Raw genomic sequence first — 22,112 nt, forward strand, 5'->3', positions numbered from 1 at the left:
TAGCTCACACACACACACTCTCCACCTATCTTCATCCAAAAGATTGTTTGGCAAACATCTTCTCTGGTTCATGTTGCCAGAAGGGTCTCATGGATCACAGGGCTACTCTACTATAAACGGTTCAAATCATTTTTCAGTTCAGAGCCTTCACCTTTCTAAAGGGACATTAAAAAATAAATAAAAAGGCAACTTCATGTTCATCTCCAGCACCACCCCAACATCAACATATGTGAAAATGGAGCATTTCTAGGTTTTGTAGTAAAGATGTTGGGGTGATGCTGGAGATGATGAATATGAAGTTTATTTTTTATTACCCTTTAACTAATCCTCAAGTCCCATATGAAGGACTGCAGACCATTGAAATTACCTTGTCAGATTGCACAGGGAAAGGTTTCAATTTCCGGTCCATTCCGCTGACTCAGGCTGCTGTGCTGGACTGCACCGGAGGACTTCTTACGTTCACATTAGTTGACTTTTTTCTAGACCATCTATTATGTTTGGCAGCAGGCTCTGGATCGAGCTAGGAAGGGATATAAGGGCCCACCAGATTTGCTTACCCCCCCCCCCCCCCCGGGCCCGGCTGCCCCCTCAGCCTCAAAACAAGCTGGGCCAGGAACTTCTCTGGACTCCTCGTCCAGCAGATGATTTACTGGGACAGCAGAACATACAAACATTCCCATCCTGACTTTGAAAACATTTCAACATTCTCTCCTCTCCTGCTGCTCACTCCGCAGGGAGCCTGAGTGAGAATGGATGTGCTGTCATAATACACTCGCAAAGGGAGAAGAGTTTCCTTTTGGTCCAGATAAGAATAGCTGTGGTGGCCCGTGGTTCATGTTTGTGGCTTGGGCAGGTTTTCTGGTTGAGGTCAGCCTGTCAGTGCTGCTGCTGCCTCAGTACAGGAGTTGGAAACAACCTGGCTGGGCTGAGGCTCCTGCCACATGGGGGTTCTAACTGGCCAGTAAACTAAAGGAGCCTATACAGTTGTGAACTTGTGATGTGGCCCTGCTGTGCTACATTATGGCAGTGCCCGTGTCATGTGGATTGTGGTCTCTTCCCCCTTCCCTTATTCTCTCTTTCTGTCTCTCCAACCTTCTCTTCCTGTCTTCCCCCCATTCTCTCTTTGTCTCTCCAACCCTCTCTTCCTGTCTTCCCCTATTCTCTTCCTCTCCTTTGTCTCTCTCTCTTCCCCATTTCTCTCTCACTTCTCTGTCCACAGCACTGTCCTCCTCCCTCTCTCTCTCTCAACAGCCCCCTTTCTCTCTTCTCTTTATAGAGCCCTGTCCTCCTCTCTCTCATCCCCCTTTTCTCTCTTCTCTATACACCACTGTCCTCTCTCTCTCTCGCTCTCTCTTCCCCATTTATCTCTCACTTCTCTGTCCACAGCCCTGTCCTCCTCTCTCTCTCTCTCTCTCTCTCTCTCTCTCTCTCTCTATAGCCCCATTTTCTCTCTTCTCTCTATAGAGCTCTGTCCCCTCTCTCTTAAGTGAAAAAGGATGTCAGGAAGTAAACTGGTTCCTGCCCCAGACCCAGCCGGCCTGCTGCTACAGCTTAATTCATAGCGGATGTTTGGAGCCTCTATTTTACGGGTGGGGATCCTTAAAGGCAGCCAATGGCTTTAGTAGTAGTATGAACTCACTGGGACCCTCTGCACTGTGTGCCATTAGTCATGTCAGCCATTTCTTTGTTTATCACCCAGCAGGCCGCGAGAGGAGAAGGATGTATTCACTCTGTCTTGTTCACAGTTCAAGGGGCACTTTACTAACCGTACTTGGAAGGGGCAGGAAATAAGGTGGCTGTTAGAGTGGAGCTGTTCCTTGATTGTGCTTTGATACTGATACGAAGACCAATATCTCAAAATGGAATAAACATATTTATCGTACAGAAGACCTCAAACTCAGTGGCGTTTCAAATGTTTACTCAGCAAAGATCCAGCTGAATACATACATTCAATACAGTGTCCACTTACTCCCTGAGCTCCCACCCCCTCCCTTCCACAAAGATGTACTTTTGCATCACACAGGATTAGTCTGTGCTCCTCCGTGCATATCACAGGACTTTTTATCAGCCAGGAGAGGCCTTGAGATGTTGGGAGTGCACATTCCTACAGTCCACTGCAGTCCACTAAATAATGACGCTTCTCATACACACAGAGCTTGAACCTAACGCTATTCATACTAAGAGGATATAATGATGTATAGATATTAAACAGTAATTTACGATCCGTCACCTCCGAGTCAATGTGTGTGTTATTAAGTTCATGAGTCACCATGGCCCAACAGCAGCCACTTCAACATCCCCACATTGTTGTCACATCAAAGTCCTCAACACTGGACCTGGGATTTGACTTCCTTGAGGCATGGCAGGTCTTTCTATTTTCATCCTGTGTGTCTGGGCATTAGGAGTGATTAGATAGAACAGTGCTAACAAGCCAGGGTGTTGACAGGCTTGGAGGTGTTCGGTATTCCCTACAGTCATGCTAGCTGGACTCTCTGCTGACTGAGATAGATGAATGCTGACAGGTTAGCAGCCAGCTGTGGAGGTGCCCTTTCTACATTGAGACTGTGTGTGTTGCGCAAACAGTGGTCTTAGGCTCCATCTCGGGCAGGGGACTTTGTCTCCCATAAGTTTGCTCTCTGACCACGCCTTGCCCTCTTGGCCAAACAAACGTTGTGCCCCCTTAGCATTCTAACTAACAGAGTGGCTATTTCAGCCTGTTTTTCTAACCACATATACCTGTATAGAAGTAGTTAGACCCGGGTTCAAAGATCTATATACACACAATGACAAAGATGCACGGAAGCTTTGATAGCCTATATGCAGCATCATGGGTTGAGACAGTCACACACTGCGCTGACCATATCAACAGGGAGTCAGGGACCTAATGTGTGTCATAAACAGTTTGGCTGTATGACAAGGAAAGTCCTAGACGGTCACATCCTTTCAAGTAGTAGGGGGATTCTCTGATTGCGTAGGCTGTCAAATCCTTTCAGCCCCATTATATCCCTCTGTCTCTGCCAGGTTCTGTGCCAGTGTGTTGGTCTCTGCAGGGTGGCCTCCCTATCCACTCCTCACAGCTCCTTCTGCCAGCCTTCATGTGATACCTGCTAACTCAAAGGAACCTGGGACAAGATGGCACATGTACTGCCGGGACAACATTATCATCAAGCCCTTATCATATATTGATGCACAAGAAAGGAATAGGTTAATCATTTGAATTGACTGTAATTGTTTTTAAAGAAACAGAAACTGTGACCAGCTGTCTCGGGGCTTAATAGTGTGAACATTTTACTCGCAGATGCACCTTATTATTTAGCTGTGCGACCTGGGATGTTAATTTAGGAGCACCAGTGTGCCTAGAAACATGAAGGATTCTAACTTTATTACCTCAAATCGTTTTAATTGTCCTCCTAAATGTCTTTGTGCGCCTACATTTTGTCAACTTAGGCACACACATGCTCCTTGTAAATAAAGGTCAGTGTGGAGTCCTGTGTCTCTTACAAGATCAAGTATTCAAATTGTTTATCTGTATCTATTTGCATTAGTTTACAGGAAGAGCCGGTAGCATAAACATCCTCCATTTGTGTTTAAAATGCTAATATTACTCTGCTATTTTGATCTCTTTTGCGCCTATGTAACTCCACAGGCCGCTATTGTTTGTGACAAAGGCCACCCTCACCCAGCCTTGCCTGCTTCCTCTTTCTGACTGGGTGCCACAGAAAAAGCCACTCGACTTGTGTGACAGGGTTGGGGTGTATTTTGCAGAAGGATCAGAGCAGACAATGAGGCAGATTGGGTTGCTATGAAACTTGACCAGGTTTTTTCCGGGACTAAATATAGAGACATGTGGCATAGCTATGAAAGTGGTTTTTCCTGCCTTCTGTAGAAGACCAACTCTAGAGTAATGAAATATCTGTGATATGAAAAACAACTCCATTCAGTCAGGCTCTGTTCAATCACAGCTATATGATCTCTGTGTGTCTCTGTAAGCAGCAGCCTGTCTCATGGTAACACAGCCTAAACTATACCACAATACATGGCCTCAGGAAGATTGGCTATGTGTTGAAGTGGTCTGGTACTAATGGTGACGGGTAGTTGGGTTGACTGTTTATTAACACTGTTAATGGTTTAACGTTTAAAAAAGTCCAAATTAGCTCGTTAAGGAGCTAAGATTTAAAGCAGGATTATTATTTTTTAACAGAAACGTATCTCGCCCCTCTCGTCAGCATGAATCCGATTTGTGCAGTCAACCTTTCTACCTGTTCTTGATTATGGTGATACTATTTATCAAATTGCCACTACTCTTAAACCCCTGTATGCCGTTTCTCATAGCACCCTTCGTTTTATCACAGGAGACGGTTGTATTACTCATCACTGTATTCTGAACCAAAAGGTTGTCTGGACTTTTAAAGTCCCGTAGATCACATCATTATGCTCTTTTTGTTTACAGAGCCCTGCTCCACAAGCTTCACACTTACCTAACTTCACTGTTTAAGATTTAAAATGACAAGTTATCAAACCTGTTCACAGGGTTGGTTCACTGGAGACACCTTTGGTGTTTGGAATAAACGTCCAAAAGACGTTTCGATTGGCTGCTTTGGTGTCCCTAGGGCATTTCAGACAGCTGACAGAGGATTTTTATAATGAAGAATGTGTTTGTTTTAATTGACTGTTTTGTATTTTTAATATCTATATTGTGTATATTTGTTTATCTATACTATCCTATTGGTGTTTTTGTGCATGGCAAATTTTCAAAAGAGACTTTAGTCTCAATATTACTTCCCTGTTGAAAGAAGGTAAATAATGAAGAGGTCTCTCGGAGCCTTGATTCAGGTTTCTCCCTAAGTAGATGTGTTTGTCCGTGGTGTGTCCTGTCCTATGAAAGTTAGCTTCCAGCCATCAACATGCTGATGAGGGAGGAGGAGGGAACAACATTCCCAAGCTCGCTATTAGAACAGGAAATAGGATGCCCAGGGCACACAACATGGGGGTCACAAGGCCACTCAACGGAAAGATTTCAGTTTTACTGTCTAGAGGTGGAAAAGGGCAGTACTGTTGAGTTTGTGTGTGTCTGCCTGCTGGTGTGCACGTATGTGCGTTGAATGTAGATGTACACACTCCTTCCTGACCTATGGGTTTGTGTGTAGTGTGCTGTTGTAGTGGATTCTTCATGGAGCCTGGCTGCAGTGCTGGGTCCACCCTGTCAGATGTCATTCCCTGGCCCAGGAGCAGTGATGAGCTCACCAGCTCAGGCCCAGATGGTGTCAGGCAGGCCAGGGTCAGCCCTGGCCCAGGAGCAGTGATGAGCTCACCAGCTCAGGCCCAGATGGTGTCAGGCAGGCCAGGGTCAGCCCTGGCCCAGGAGCAGTGATGAGCTCACCAGCTCAGGCCCAGATGGTGTCAGGCAGGCCAGGGTCAGCCCTGTACTTAGACTGCTGTTCTACAGCCAAACAAGGCAAGAGAGAAACACATAAACAGGAAAATTAGATGTTTGCTTAAAATCGGAACATTGGCTCTCTTTCTGAAAATAGTAATTGTAGCCTAGATTTTCCTTATTTGTCCGACTTAAGGCAGGCAATGTATAACTGTGAGTTCTCATTCAATTTCAATGGCAATTCTTTCTAAGGCAGATACTTTTCACAACATGTATTCAACCTTTTGAAGCACTCCCTATGATTGTGGCTTGCAGTAAACAAATCACTGAGCTAAATGTTTCACACAGACATTGTCTGTATGAAAGTAAAGATGTATTGTCTTTATTTACAGAATCCACAAATGGAGCTAGAGAGTAAAACCTCTCCCCCTTTCCCACAGAAATATATGCTAGCTGATGACTTTGGGAGCTGTTTCATATCGTTCTTCCTCTCTCCATATATAGAATCATATCCGTCTGAGTCTCTCCAGGGCTCTGTGTCATGTTAAAGGAATTAGTATTAGTGTCTAAGAAGTAACTATTGTGGTGTGTACCCAGGTCACTTAAATTATTGGCCAAATAAAGTTACTGGCACATCGGTCTTGCACATTAGCGCTTGACCAGAGTGCTACTGGATGAATACCACTCTCACATGCTGAAGGGCCCGTGCTCTGATGAGAAAACGGGCCTAGTTTATGTCCCCCCAGCCCCCCTCTTCATGAGGGTAAGTTGGTAATTCACCACAGTATGTCTTTTGTTTCTGGGCTGGCTTATGAAAATATATGAACTAGCCATGGCACTACTAGTATGACAAGAAGCTGTTGTTCTTGCCCCACATGGAGCCCGTGGTGGTAGTAGGACTCATAAGGGCTGTGGCTTGGTTCAAATTTCACTGACCCCCAATGACTCACTAAAGACATTGGCCACTTCCTCTCCATCAGTGTTGTCTTTCTGCATGCTAAACATTTAGCCTCTGTGGCATGGAGTGCAGCACAATGTTCCTGACTTGTCAGATTGTGTATATTCCACTAAAGTCGTTGCAGAAACACAGGGTCCATTGTGTTTCTTTCAGACTTAACTCATCAGTTTGTCCCAAATGACCCATGAATGAACTCACATTTAGCCAGGTCTATTCAGTGCTAATCAAAATCCAGGCAAATCTGAAATAATATACAACTCTCATGCTTCTGAATTGTATACATATAGTAGGCATGATCTGGAAAGCAGACGACGATGGGCCTTATCTGTTCTCCGGGCGCTGATGACGTGAATGGCAGCCCCCCGCACCTCTCTGATTCAAATGTGGAAGACACCTTTCAGTTGAATGCATTCAGTTTTACAACTGACTAGGTATCCCCCTTTCCCTTCTCTTGTCTCACGATTCGCTACATCTCAAACTACATGAACTGCTTAATAGGCCCAGTTCTCAGGCAGTTGAATGCAAACCCTGATGCTCCTGAAGACTCCTGAGAGGCAGTAAATCAGAGTCCACCTAACCTGGACAGGCCAGACTTCTCTAATGTCTGCCACATCAATTCCACTACGCTACAGCCCCAGGAGAAGCCATGAGAGATCATCATGGCACAGACACACACTCAGAGCGGACAGGCAGCGGTGTAGACCGACGCCTCCTCAGAGACTGGAGTAGAGGGGGGTAAAGTACCGTCTCTCACTATCCATGTGATCGATGTGACTGCCTGACTGCCATCCGGCTGGAACTCGTGATCCTTTCTGTCATAAAGGAGACAGTGAGTCTTCCCTCCCAGGCTGAGTACATGGGGCTGCTGCCTGCAGCACCAGTGGGAAACGCTTGGTCAGGCCAAGAATGACCATAGAGTCATTGTGTAGTGTTAGTCCCTGGGCCCTACAGCCTCTTCCTGTCCCAAGTCCTCCTACGCATGATCACATTCTCATTCATCTCCAGGGTCTAGTTTGATCAACAGCCCACTGACTCTCCATCCAGAGTCCTCTCCTGCTCTCTAGCACCATCCGGATGGTCCATGTATCACAAAGGCAGACTCATTCAAGCTACAAGGCCCACATGGAACTGCTTCTAAAACGCTTTAGAAAATAAATTGCCATGGTGGAAGCCAGGGAGCCAACAGTGCAGGACATTAAGACAATGCAGTATGACATAGACATGACGTCTCTATTATAAGGTGACGGGACAGTCCCTGATTTCCAGGGACAGTTGCCGACCAGCCCTCAGAAAGAAAAAAGCAACAGAAGTTAAATTTAAGGCTGATATTTTAGTCATCAAAAGTTATATCGAATTTGATTTGCATGTAAAAATGTTCTCACCCTGTATTAAGCTTGTTTAAGCTGTAGACCTTTTGAGTGTCTGATCAGTGATGGATTGTAACCAACGCATGAAAAACCATACCCAATATAATAACCTAAACTTGGGTGGTTCAAAAATGACTAGATGGGAAATCCATGTATGCATAATAATTAATACAAGTATTTGAAAGGACAATATCGGGGGTAGTTAAATATAGTTCCATGCCCTCCACACTACCAAAAAAGACCCCGATTTTCGTTTTCCAAAATCTGTTCACCTTACTCTATCACATGTTGAAAGTGTGAGCTATAATTGACACTCTCTCTCCCTCACCCCCTGCTGTGTACAGCCCATGTGATCCAGTCAGTTCCCATCTGTACATGGGAATGGGATTACCAGCTCCATGGTTCTGCAGCTTCTGTCTTCACTCTACACGGTCAGCCTCCAGGACTACTGTAACTTTTCCTGTCTGTCCACAGAACAACCAGGGATTAGCTAACCATAAGTAGTCATAAATGTTGCAGGCTGCCAGGCAACTTAATACAAGGCGTGTTTTTTCACCCCCCCCTGCCACTCCCTTTCTCTCTTCTCTATTTTTTCAGCACATCAAAAGGTCTGGCTGGTAGAGATTGGATTAGGACCGGGGTTTGGGTCTGTCTGAGTTGTAGAGCGGGGCTGGGCATCAAAGGGGAACACTAGTCCCTGTGCCCCTGGGTGCTTCATTAGAACAGCAGGTCTGAGTTATTTTAGAGGATGTGGTTAACTAGCTTCGTAGCTAGCCAGCTCTTATAGTACAGTGTATCATGTATATATTTTTTGCCCTACCCCTCACAGGGACATTTTTAACAGTTTTTCTGCTGGAAAAGGAGGGGGGGGGGGGGCTCAGGGGCAGAACAAGAGTATTTTAATGCCAATGCAGGTTAAAGCTCTTTTTCCTAAATAACACAAGCTGGTTTGAGAATATTAGCCAGAGTCCCATTGCAAATGTATGGACACATTTTATCAGGGTTCTACTAGAAGAAATGAGCTGTTACATTATTGTGCATAAACCCCCCCCAAAGCTGCCTTGATTTGTCTTGTATTCACCATGCATTATTCATGAAATAAAGAAAGACGGGGGGCTGCATAGTTTCACCTCCTCCCTCTTTTCAACCCAGATCTCCTCTTATCTTGGTGTTGTTATAGCCAATGTTTACACTCACACACACTCTACACACACACTCACACGCTACACACACTCATGTGCACACAGTCACACCACACTACACTACACCTCACCCTCACCCAGTGCAGGCAGGGCCTGGAGGCCCTCCAGAGTGATGCCAGTGTTTTAGACACTGTGACATTTCCCACCCTGCCCCACTCTGAGGCCCGCTCTCCCAGGAACTGTCTGCCTTCTTTTGACACTGACCCCGAATGCCAGGGTGTAATGAGGGTATTGTCCCTGCAGCTATGTGTATGCAAATGAAACCCCTCCATTATATTTATGGTATGCACATAGCATTTCTAGTGCTAGGAGTGTCACACCATGTGGGCTAGGGGCTGATAGCTACTCCCATAATACAGCTCCTAGAGAGACCTTGGGAGTCCCTGATGTTATTGTTCCAGCAATGACATCACATCCTGACATTATTCTTCGTAAGGATGTTTTCCTCTGGCCCAGCGAGATGCCTTTCCAGATATCGTTGTGTTCCTCTGTGGTTGTGGCTTCTGGTTTGGGGTGCCCACGTATATGATCCCTTTTGTTTTATTCAGAGAAAGTTAGACTATTGTTTCTTATCAGTAAAGTTGTTGCTGGAGTGTTCTTATGGGGCTACTGAATTTCATCAAATCATGTTTGCTGAGTATCTTTAAATATGAGAGAAAATGAAATGTAAGACAGGCTATGCACAAGAGAAATTAAACTAGACTGTGCTTCCCTTCCACTGCCCCTGTGCTTCCCTTCCACTGCCCCTGTGCTTCCCTTCCACTGCCCCTGTGCTTCCCTTCCACTGCCCCTGTGCTTCCCTTCCACTGCCCCTGTGCSTCCCTTCCACTGCCCCTGTGCMTCCCTTCCACTGCCCCTGTGCTTCCCTTCCACTGCCCCTGTGCTAACTGGGCTCAGTGTCTCCCACTCTGGGGACACAAGGGATCTTCTCTAGAGGTAAAAATACTTTTGTATGTAAATGGGAAGATCGTTTCCAAGCCAAGCAAATTATATTGAAACCCAACCTTCGGACCTACACAAAAACAACTGACTCTGCTTGAGGTATACAGTGAGTGAAAGGGAGACCGGGTAGGCTAAAAGGCATAGCAGTGGTGTCAAACTGCCCTGTGTGTGTCTGACATCATCCACAGACAGTGGAAAGAGAAACCTTGGAGAATGAAATGGAGAAATACTCAGAGAAACCTGATCTGCTGAACTGGCCTCTTGGGAATCTCTACCCAAATCTCTATCCATAAAGAAGTTTTCCCACTCTTCCAAAATACATAGGCTATTCCCCTGTCAGTCAGTCCAGCTGCTGAGAGTGAGAGACTTGGCTTGAAGTCACTTCCAGGCACATCCAACAGTCTGTTGGGCTGTACTCTGGCCTCCATATTACTGTTCCTCCTCAGGCTTTTCCATAGAGAGATCCCAGTTATGACAGACTGCTGTGGGAAGGTCTGGTTACTGAAAGGTGAGCTCTGAGCCCTTCTAACTGGCCGGTATTGCGCTGCACTGTGAATCTTTGTGCTGTATTGTACTGTGTGCTACTGGATGCTGTGCCGTCTGGCATGGCTATGGCAAGCCAGAGAGGAGGAGCAGGCCGAGGCTGGGATGAGGAGCTCATGGAGTTACTTATTCATGAGTATTGAGCGATGGAGGAAAGCTGACGTAAGGCAGATGGGACAGAAAGACACCGATACAGACTTGAACATCTGCTCCTGCGTCGAGCATGCCCACAAGGAAACATGCTGGGGGGTGTTGTACACATCCACGGCAGTGGAATGACAGAAACTGATGCCGACCCTTGATGCTCCAAATCCTATCATCCGTATCCCAGCGATTGGATGTCTAGGCCTACTTTGGGTTGTAGACTGTAGGAGGCGGTTAACATAACACAGATCTTTTGTTGTACCCTCATCGTCACGCAGAGCTTTGCGTGTTTATAAGAGCCACTCACCTCTGATTAGAGCCCTACTAGTGCCTCAGAATGTCTCTGTTCTGCACAATTCCTCTCCTGTCAAGCACCATTTGTCAGCTATGCAGTTGGTAGTTGAGTTAATCAGTAATCGTATTCTGCACTTCGATGGCAACAGTAACCTGTATCATCACAACACTCAAAGTGAGGAACAACAATATATAGCAGTTCACGGCCAAGAGAACGCTATCACTTTGAGATTAAACAGCGAGCGCATAATGAAATCGCAGGCTGTCCTCTGAGGATAGGAGGCTCCACTCCCAGGCCCACTGATGAGCTGAAACTGCCTTGTGTTATTGAAAACACCCATTAGGCCTCCTCATGCAGCTCCGCAAGGAGACCCATGTGAGAATGAGCCAGTGTTAGTGAAAACATCAAAGTCGTCGTCATGGCTACTCTCAGAAGAGAAACGGCTCCAAGGATTGAAGGTAAATTCACAGGGAGTCGTACATTGAGTTTGCAATGTGAAACAGACTCTGCTGTAACAACATATCTTTTCATTTTATGGACCCAATTCTTCCTTTTTCACCACAAGCCCCCCTCCTCCCTGGGTCTGCTTCAGTGCTATTGTAAGCTTCTTACCCGTCGTCATAGTAGTCACTGTGGGTTGCTGCGCTCAGTCCATTGAGGTGTTGTGGTTTTCCTCCCACTTCCTCCTTATCCTTCCCTTCACACTGTAAATACCTTGCCTCTCATGTTGCTGTCTTGGCACAAACCATGTGATGGTTGTCTCTGATTAATTCTTTTATTTTTAGACGGGTGGGTGTCTCTACTGTGTTTCTGCTGCGTGTCTGTATGACAGATGTCGGACACACACCAACTAACTCCGTCTCATATAGTTTTATGAATTCTTCAGTGTTACATTTGGAGGGATGGGTTTATAATAATCCAAAAGAAAGATCTAAACCATCTGTTTGGGTTCGGATGGAATCAGAGGGTAAGGACCAGTCGGTTTTCCTGCTGACGGTGATGGAAGAAAGGACACCCCGCCTGACCCGGCTTTATTCCTAGTCACTGCCGTTTACATGTCAACAATCATTACCTCAACTGAAGGAGTGCTCCGTTGGTTTACTGTGTGGGAAGACCATAGACGGACCGTAAAGCAGAAGTGAGAAGCATTGGTTCTTATCTTTATTGGTGGCATAAGGGCTCTCTCCCTCTCTCTTCTCTCGTTCCCTCTGTTCTCCACCCCCGCTAGACTTTCATGAGTGTGGGACCCTGACATGTGCTGAACATTGAAGCTGGAGGGGCCTGAAATGGTAATGGCAATGCAGAAGCTGCTGAGTCATTCCACAAGGAAGCCATTTTATTGGAGGAGAAATGATTTCCATGCAGACGGCTGAGTCCACTAAGCTGTGAGACAGACAGAGCTTTAATCAGACTAGCAGCAGGGCTCAGGCAGACCTGGTCACAGTCAAGGCTCCTGAAAAGAGCCTTGTTCTTTCTTCTCTCTCTATCACTCTCTCTCTCTCTCTGTGTCTTGGTGTAAAACCGTTGTGTATATGTGCTCTCTTGCGTATCTCGTTTGGCATGCTTTGCCTAATCGCAGGGATGTACTTCTGGAAGGTTGTCGATTCAGTATCCGTTGTTTATCTTATGTAGTATTAGCCCATGATCTGTGCGCACATTTTCTGAGAATGGGTTTCATGTATGGTATAACAGGCCCGTGGAATTGACTAGCTTGCTCTCTTTCTCTCTACTCCCTCCTTCCCTGTATGCGTATGGACTGAGTCTGTGTGAAGCGCCAGTGAGGAGGGGTCCATGGGGACGGCCTGGGTATTGCTCTCTCGCAGAGGAAGTGTGTTGGCTGGAGTCCACCAGTCAGTCCCTCTGGGTCTGTCTACGTCCTAAGCCAAGCCTAAACTCTGCCTCGCTCCCAGGCAGGGCACAAGCCATGGGAGAGAAGAGAGACTTCACTTCCCCTCTCGCTCTACTTTTCACCTTCTCTCTCCCTTCCTCCCTCTCTCCTCCAGTACAGCTCAGACAGGGTGGAAGTGGAATCCATCCCTCTTTCTCTCTCCATCATCCCCCTCTCTCTTTCCCTCTGTATCCCAGAACACAGCATGAGATAGGGACTCACCTCGCCTGGCTCAGGGCTGGACTGTGTATAGTTCTGTGGTGGTGATGATCCTGACAGGATATCTATCTATTTTAAGCCTGCAGACAGTCTCTGAAGTAGGAAGGTAAGCGTGACCTCTGAGCAACTCCCCCTTAGGTGAAATCAGCTGAGTCTGACTGACTTTGGTATAGCCCAGCTCCACTGTTCCCTCCTAGACTTAGCTGGACTGTACAATCTGTTTCTCTTCACCTTAGTTGGACTCAATCTGACGCTTGGCCTTTTGGCCTGAACGTCAGGGCTGAAGAAGGGAAAATGTTACGCTAGTCTCTCTGGCTGGTGGTGCCAGCTGTGCCAGACTGTCGTAGAGCCAAGCTGGCTTCAGAGGGAGAGAGTCCAGTGGCACAGAATGATCTAATCATCACTGTCCTGTCGCTGTCGGTCAGCAGCAGCTCAGACATCAAAGCGGAGAGGAGAGAGACCAACCCAACACAGTAGGGGAGGAGACCAGTGGTGTGAATGAAATCGAGTCAGTATCAGTCAGAATAGGGAACAGGAATGTCAATGGTCATAAATGAGATCACACCATTTTTTATCTATCCTCTAAGCCTCCTCTATAGGCTCAGACTGGCTACTGATATCATGTAGGTTAGATGTTGACTTGTTCCAAGTAGGCCTTCAATTAATGGGGATCGCCTCCGCTATGTGTGGCTGTGCAGAATGTGCACAGTGCCTACTGCATAGGCTAACAGTGAAAAGAGGAAGAGAGTAACATGAGGACAGGCAGCTGAAAGTAAGTGCTGTCAGCTGTATTGACTCTTGTGTGTTTTAAACATTTTCCTCTCAGCCCAGCACTGTTAAGAGGGATCTCTTGGAAAGATACAACATTGACATTCTCTGGATATATTTAAATCAGGCTATCATCCATCCAAAATATACAGTAAGGCCTGTTCTGCCTTTACTCTATAGACAAGTAGGGCAGGAATTGCCAGGGACCTGACGATACGATGTTATCACAATACTTTGGTACCGATTTATATGTTGCGATTCGATGTGCCAAAGCTTCCAAGCTATGTAGGAAAAATACTGGTGTTTTGTTGCATGTACAGCCAATTAGCGCACACATAATATTGCGACATTGTCAAAACGATACAATATATCGTCCAAAATAATATCCCGATAAGTTTTTTATTTTACCTTTATTTAACTAGGCAAGTCAGTTAAGAACAAATTCTTATTTTCAATGACGGCCTAGGAACAATGGATTAACTGCCTTGTTCAGGGGCAGAACGACAGATTTGTACCTTGTCAGCTCGGGGATTCGATCTTGCAACCTTTCGGTTACTAGTCCAATGCTCTAACCACTAGGCTATCTGCCGCCCCAATGTAATATCACCCCCCCCATATCTAGAGACAAGGTGTAGCTGGTTCTGCTATGAAACATCTTAACTAGAATTCTCATTGGTAGAAGTATGGGACTGTGTCTGCGCGGAGTCCGCTCGCTGGAACTCAGCGATAAAGTAGTGACTCAACATAATGTTTGTTTTTCCATGTAATATGACTGGTTCTCATTCATGGATCATTTAATTCAGTCCGTCATGTGCATGTCACTAAGAGCTCACACGGTCGGTCAGTCTCCCTCCAACCTTAACCACCCTCTCCCTCTTCTCTCCATCTCTCTCTCAGGACCAGTTTGAAAACCTTGACAAGCATACTCAATGGGGGATCGACTTCCTAGAGAGGTATTCAAAGTTTGTCAAGGAAAGGCTGGAGATCGAACAGACATATGCAAAACAGTTGAGGTAAAACCCTATTCAAACTCCCTGGCCCACTGGTTTTTATCTTTCAATTCCATGGAACTGTTTTGAGGGGTTTTGCGTACACTGAATAATGAATTGACGAGTACGCCTATTCTGTGTTATACATGCATATTAGACATTAGTAGTTCTGTATATTAACCTTCATCGTGTTATATCAAAGATAATGAAACATCATTAGGATTCATTATGAAATGATGTGATTGGATCTGTTTTAATGAATATCTGAGAACATCAGTGCGACCACTGTCTGAACAATAGGGGCAACTCACCCAATCAGACATGGTTGTGCTGCCATGAATTGATTTTGGTAGGCCACAAATCAATATAATAGGATTAGCCGCACAGAACAAATGGATGTCTAGGAGGTGGCTCCTGGACAGTCTCTAGACAGTAGAGGAGTAGGTCTACAGATCTATATGCAGTTGGATTACTCAACTCTGTATCCTGCCTGACATCCATGTGTTATCTTTTGGAGCAAATCTACAAATGAGCAAAACCCCTAACAAGGACTTCTAAAACGACGACGATTCTACCAGTTCTTGGATCAGAGTGAGACCACTGGTTTAACACCATTTAAGCTGGGAATAGGCAGATGTAGGCTCTGGTTAGTAAACCATAGGTGACCACTCACTGAACTTGCTCACACACACACATGGCTCATGATGTCACCATGGCATGCTGTGGTTAAACTTCATGCCTCTGTTTCCTGCTTAATCATCCCCTCTACTCTGAGCTACTGCCACGACTGAGAGAGTATGACTCTGTCTCCTTCCCTCTCACGTGGTCACTTTTATTAGGCTGGTTTGTTTTCCCAAAGAAAAGCAATTTGGAAAAAAGGTGTCAATGCTAACACATTTAGTTGAATGTATTTTGTACTTGTGAGTAACTGGTACCACATCCCATATCAGATGCCATAAGCGCTAACATTCTATCCCACATAAAAGGCATCCTGCCGTGAGTATCTCTGTTATTAAGGTTTAGAAACGACAACATATCAGCAGTGTGCTGTCCCAATGTGCTGTCAATGCACAAGGGAATTGAATATTATTCCTAGTATTTCCCAGCATCCGTGCTACACCATCTGGCTGTGTGTTGATGTGTTCCTCTTCGTCCCCCTGAAGCTATGTCATCACTGCTGCCTGGCCTGTGGGACGGTAATGTAGAGGGGCTCCAGCTGTGGCCTTTGCAACCCCCAGGAGCCCCCCCCCCCCCCATATCGCTTTGAGGTGTTGCCTAGATACAACACTGCCGCTGACCAAGTCTCCTTAGCATGTCATGAGCCACCTACTGTAGCCGCTCAGTAAGACAAGCACCAGGACCCCCAGACCAGCAGAAACTGGACCCCTGCTGCGCTGAAATATGACATTTTATTGAAGAAGGAAATCCCCTAGGGTACTGCTTTAAGAGGTTTGGTTCAGATTATTTTGACTTGAAATCATATTGTTTTGGAAGATGTTCGAAAGAAAATGTTTTTCGTGTGTGTGAATGATGGCTAACCTATTAAACTGGGGATGTTTAGTCATGGCTCCTAACGAGAGGTTTGCACACGAAGCACGTGTAACCCAGTGAATAATTTAACCAGCTATGAATTATGGGCTGAAAACGAGGAGCTCCTGATTTGTCCCTTATGCATTCTTTAAACATGTGCATTACACGCTGACAGGCTACACACTGTGGGTGGAACGAGTCTTTTCTACTCGTTATCGCCCTACCATTTCTGTTGGGGAATTTCTCCCTGACTCCCTGGACTAGAGGTCGACCGATTAATCGGAATGGCTCATTAATTAGGGTCGATTTCAAGTTTTCATAACAATCGGAAATCGGTATTTTTGGGCGCCTATTTGATGATTTTTTTGATTTATTATAATTTTTTAATTGTTATTATTATTTTTTAATATATAAATTATTATTATTTTTATTAAATAATAATATATATATTTTTAATGCCTTTTATTTAACTAGGCAATCCGTTAAGAACACATTCTTATTTGTTCATGGGCAGATTGACAGATTTTCACCTTGTCAGCTCGGGGGATCCAATCTTGCAACATTACAGTTAACTAGTCCAACGCAATAACGACCTGCCTCTCTCTCGTTGCACTCCACAAGGAGACTGCCTGTTACGCGAATGCAGTAAGCCAAGGTAAGTTGCTAGCTAGCATTAAACTTATCTTATAAAAAACAATCAATCATAACCACTAGTTAACTACACATGGTTGATGATATTACTAGATATTATCTAGCGTGTCCTGCGTTGCACATAATCTGACTGAGCATACAAGCATACTAGTATCTGACTGAGTGGTGGTGGGCAGAAGCGGGCGCGTAAACATTCATTCAAACAGCACTTTCGTGCGTTTTGCCAGCAGCTCTTCGTTGTGCGTCAAGCATTGCGCTGTTTATGACTTCAAGCCTATCAACTCCCGAGATGAGGCTGGTGTAACCGAAGTGAAATGGCTAGCTAGTTAGCGTGCGCTAATAGCGTTTCAAACGTCACTCGCTCTGGGCCTTCTAGTAGTTGTTCCCCTTGCTCTGCATGGGTAACACTGCTTCGATTGTGGCTGTTGTCGTTGTGTTGCTGGTTCGAGCCCAGGGAGGAGTGAGGAGAGGGACGGAAGCTATACTGTTACACTTGCAATACTAAAGTGCCTATAAGAACATCCAATAGTCAAAGGTATATAAAATACAAATCATACAGAGAGAAATAGTCCTATAATTCCTATAACTACAACCTAAAATTTCTTACCTGGGAATATTGAAGACTCGTGTTAAAAGGAACCTCCAACTTTCATGTTCTCATGTTCTGACCAAGGAACTGAAACGTTAGCTTTCTTACATAGCACATATTGCACTTTTACTTTCTTCTCCAACACTTTGTTTTTGCATTATTTAAACCAAATTGAACATGTTTCATTATTTACTTGAGGCTAAATTGATTTTATTGATATATTATATTAAGTTATAATAAGTGTTCATTCAGTATTGTTGTAATTGTCATTATTACAAATAAATAAATAAAAATCGGCCGAATTTTTTATTTTTTTTAATTTTTTTATTATAATTATTTTTTAAATCGGTATCGGCTTTTTTGGTCCTCCAATAATCGGTATCGGTATCGACGTTGAAAAATCATAATCGGTCGACCTCTACCCTGGACAGTCACTCTGTTCAGGTACAGTGCCTAGTGAAAGTCTACACAGCCCTTGCACAGTATTTAATTAGATTTATTTATATTTTTTGATAAATGTTGTCCTAAGAGTTGTTGATCTTATTAAAAATGATTCACAGCTGTAATGGCTGCCAAAGGTGCTTCCACCAAGTATTAACTCTGAGGTGTGAAGACAGATACACAATGAAGACATTTTTGTTTTTTATTTTGTATTAATTTGCAACATTTTCTATAACTTTTCTTCCACTTTGAAAATGGGGAGTAGATCGGTAGGGAAAATAATCTCATTTATTCCCTTTTTGGATTTAATTTTGAAGGTCCAATGGCAGATGTTTTTATCTCAATATCAAATCATTTCTGGGGAACAATTTAAGTACCTCTCTGTGATTGTTTTCAATTACAACGATCAAAAACAAACAGAGCAATTTTTCAAGCAAGACTGTCTGGGAGTGTTCTGAGTGGGGAGGGGAAAACAGACAATTAGCTCTTATTGGCAGAGAGGTTTGGAACTCTTTCTTATTGATTTGTTAATTTACTGCATGGTGATGTCACCATGGGAGGCCAAAACTCCATCCACCAAAACAGGCTGACATTTCAGGTGGTCTTCTCAAACTGCTCTTACACTAAAGGGGTATTATCATAATTTTCACAATTTCACAGTATTATTCCAACCTCAGTGTGGAAATATATATAAAACACAGAAAAATCATGTTTTTGACTCCACTGGGCCTTTTTAAGGTAGCAAAATGTGCAAGGGGCGTGTAGACTTTTACTAGCGACTATATTGTTCTGTGTATTTCATGGAAAGGCACCAGACCAGGCTGATGTTTCTCAGTCTGTGTGTGGGGAGCTACTCCCCTGGTCCCCTGCTCCCCAGGACAGGGGAAACAGAGTGCTGGGTTCAGTGGGGAGGAGGGGGGAGGGGGACAGACGGGTCTGAAAACCTCTCTGGATTCCTCCTCCATTCATCCCTGAAGAGCGATTGGAGCAAGAGCGTTGCATTTACTGCATGCCTGAAGAGCACCACAGCATAACACTACTACAGGAGTATCTCTCCAGAGGGACTACTTTATCAAAGAGAACCATTTCTTTGTGTTGCTCCTCCTGCGTGTGCAGGAATATCACACTGTGCCAGTTTAGCTTTGTGTGTCTGACCTACTTTATCTAGTTTCTCTGTCTCAGTGGAGAATCTGACTTACGGAAATTAACTGAGCTATCTAATCTCTGTCTCTGAACGTCTGTCTCCTCTCACCTCACAGGAACCTGGTGAAGAAGTACTGTCCCAAACGCTCCAAAGACGATGAACCTAGGTGAGTAGAGTAGACCCAGTTTCATTAAATAGTTAACCTGCGAGTGGTATCAGCTTTACACCACACACAGGGCCTCCCCAATAGCCCTGTCACCAACAAACACGGGCTGCCATGGCAACCCAGCACTTTAAAACGTTTAATTGCTTCCATAGAATCGAGTAAGAGAGTTGGAGTCCTACAGCTGTGTAGGATTTCTGGCTCTGACGTACGGTCACAGTTCTTGGCCACTCCACGGTGACATTATTGGCTGCTAATGCACAGGAATGATCTCAAAGGAGAGGGCTGGGAGAGGGGGAGAGAGACGCACAGAGAGAGAGCTCTGTCAGACGCTGGGTATGTACATAGTCAAGGCTTTAAGGTACACCTATAGCTCATCGCTTGGCAGTAGTACTGTAGACTACTTCATCATTGACCTCAACCCAGAGTCTCTTAGAGTGTTCAGTCAGTCCACTGACCCCTATCATATCACAGCAAAATCACACTACTTGAACAGAGCAATGCACATTCATGAGGCATCAAAGCCAAAGGAATTTAATCATGTTAAAAAATTTGGAAGATGGAATGTAAATAGTGTGAGAATCTACCAAAAAACAATTAGGCATCAACAAAATTCAATCCCTTCTAGACAATTTCCTGGACAAAAGGTTTCACTGTAATAGTGAAGGTGTAAACTTGACAGTAGAAAACCTAAACAGTATATTTGACCTGGCTTCCCTATCAAATTTCAAGCTGACAACCTAAGAAAATTAGCAACCATGACCAGTGATTTGATGAAGAATGCAGAAAAATTGAGAAACCTATCCAACCAAAAACAGAGACCCAGAACCTATGCCGACGCCTTCACTATGGTGAATCACTAAAACTATGCAGAAATACACTATGAAAAAAGAAGGAATAACACGTCAGAAATCAGCTCAATGTAATAAGAATCCATAGAATCTTACCACTTCTAGGAAAACTCTAAACAAACAACACGAGTTATCTATTCAAAACAGAGATGTATGGATAAACCACTTCTCCAATATGTTTAGCTCTATAACAAAGAACAAACAGAAAAAACATATATATGATCAAATACAAATCTTAGAATCAACTATTAAAGACTACCAGAACCCACTGGATTCTCCAATTACATTGAAGGAACTACAGGACAAAATACAAACCCTCCAACCCAAAAAGGCCTGTTGTGTTGATGGTATCTAAATGAAATGATAAAATATACAGACCACAAATTCCAATTTGGTTTTACTTAGAGTTTAACATCATCCTCAGCTCTGGCATATTCCCCAATATTTGGAACCAAGGACTGATCACCCCAATCCACAAAAGGGTTGACAAATTTGACCCCGATATCTACCGGGGAGATATGCGTCAACAGCATAAATACTCTGCATTATCATTAACAGCGGACTCGTACATTTCCTCAGCGAAAACAATGTACTGAGCAAATATGAAATTGGCTTTTTACAAAATGACCGTACGACAGACCCTGCACACCCTAATTGGCAAACAAGCAAATCAAAACAAAGGCAGTCTTCTCATGCTTTGTTGATAAAAAAAAAAAGCTTTTGACAATTTGGCATGAGGGTTTGCAATACAAATTGATGGAAAGTGGTGTTTGGGGAAAAACATAAGACATTATAAAATCCATGTACACAAACAAGTGTGAGGTCAAAATTGGCAAAAAAACCACATTTCTTTCCACAGGGCTGGGGGGTGAGACAGGGATACAGCTTAAGCCCAAACCCTCTTCAACATATATACCAACGAATTGGCGAGGGCACTAGAACAGTCTGCAGCACCTGGCCTCACCCTACAAGAATCTGGGGCCTACAGCAGCACCTAGATCTTCTGCACAGATTATGTCAGACCTGGGCCCTGACAGTGAATCTCAGTAAGACTAAAATAATGGTGTTCCAAAAAAGGTCCAGTTGCCAGGACCACGAATACAAATGATATCTAGACACTGTTGCCCTAGAGCACACAAACTATACATACCTCGGCCTAAACATCAGTGCCACAGGTAACTTCCACAAAAGCTGTGAACAGTCTGAGAGACAAGGCAAGAAGGGCCTTCTATGCCATCAAAAGGAACATAAAATTAGACATACCAATTAAGAACTGGCTAAAAATACAATTGAGACTGCATGCAGAATTCTGCAAAAATATCCTCTGTGTACAACATAAAACACCAAATAATGCATGCAGAGCAGAATTAGGCCGATACCTGCTAATTATCAAAATCCAGAAAAGAGCTGTTAAATTCTACAACCTCCTAAAAGGAATCGATTCCATAACAAAGCCATCACCTACAGAGGAATTAACCTGGAGAAGACCCCCCTAAGCAAGCTGGTCCTGGTGCTCTGTTCACAAACGCAAATAGACCCCACAGAGCCCCAGGACAGTAACATAATTAGACCCAACCCAAATCATGAGAAAACAAAAATATAATTACTTGACACATTGGAAAGAATTTACAAAAAACTGAGAAAACTAGCATGCTATTTGGCCCTAAACAGAGAGTGCACAGTGGCAGAATACCTGACCACTGTGACTGACCCAAACGTAAGGAAACCTTTGACTATATACAGACTCGGTGAGCATAACCTTGCTATTGAGAGAGGCCACTGTAGGCAGACCTGGCTCTCAAGAGAAGACAGGCTACTTGTACAATGCCCACAAAATGAGGTCGAAACTGAGCTACACTTCCTAACCTCCTGCCAAATGTATGACCATATTAGAGACACCTATTTCCCTCGGATTACACAGATCAACAAATCATTTGAAAAAAGCAAATTTTGATATAAACTCCCATTATCTATTGGGTGAAATACCACCTGTGTGCCATCACAGCAGCAAGATGTGTGACCTGTTACCACAAGAAAAGGGCAACCAGTGAAGA

The 22,112-nt window shown here is 44.4% G+C and overlaps 1 protein-coding gene across 3 annotated transcripts in view; it reads left to right on the forward strand.

Annotated features, from left to right (window-relative positions):
- fnbp1l (formin binding protein 1-like) overlaps window positions 1-22,112 on the forward strand; it is a 49,749-nt gene that overhangs the window by 8,258 nt on the left and 19,379 nt on the right. For 2 of the 3 annotated variants that reach the window (XM_024004922.2, XM_070447578.1), the window contains exons 2-3: window positions 14,598-14,713; window positions 19,160-19,210. In XM_024004922.2, coding sequence (XP_023860690.1) covers window positions 14,598-14,713; window positions 19,160-19,210 — 167 coding nt within the window. The remainder of the gene's footprint in view (window positions 1-14,597; window positions 14,714-19,159; window positions 19,211-22,112) is intronic. The other variant, XM_070447579.1, reaches the window with a different exon arrangement.

This window comes from Salvelinus sp. IW2-2015, linkage group LG16, assembly GCF_002910315.2.
Source record: "Salvelinus sp. IW2-2015 linkage group LG16, ASM291031v2, whole genome shotgun sequence".
Taxonomy (NCBI): domain Eukaryota; kingdom Metazoa; phylum Chordata; class Actinopteri; order Salmoniformes; family Salmonidae; genus Salvelinus; species Salvelinus sp. IW2-2015.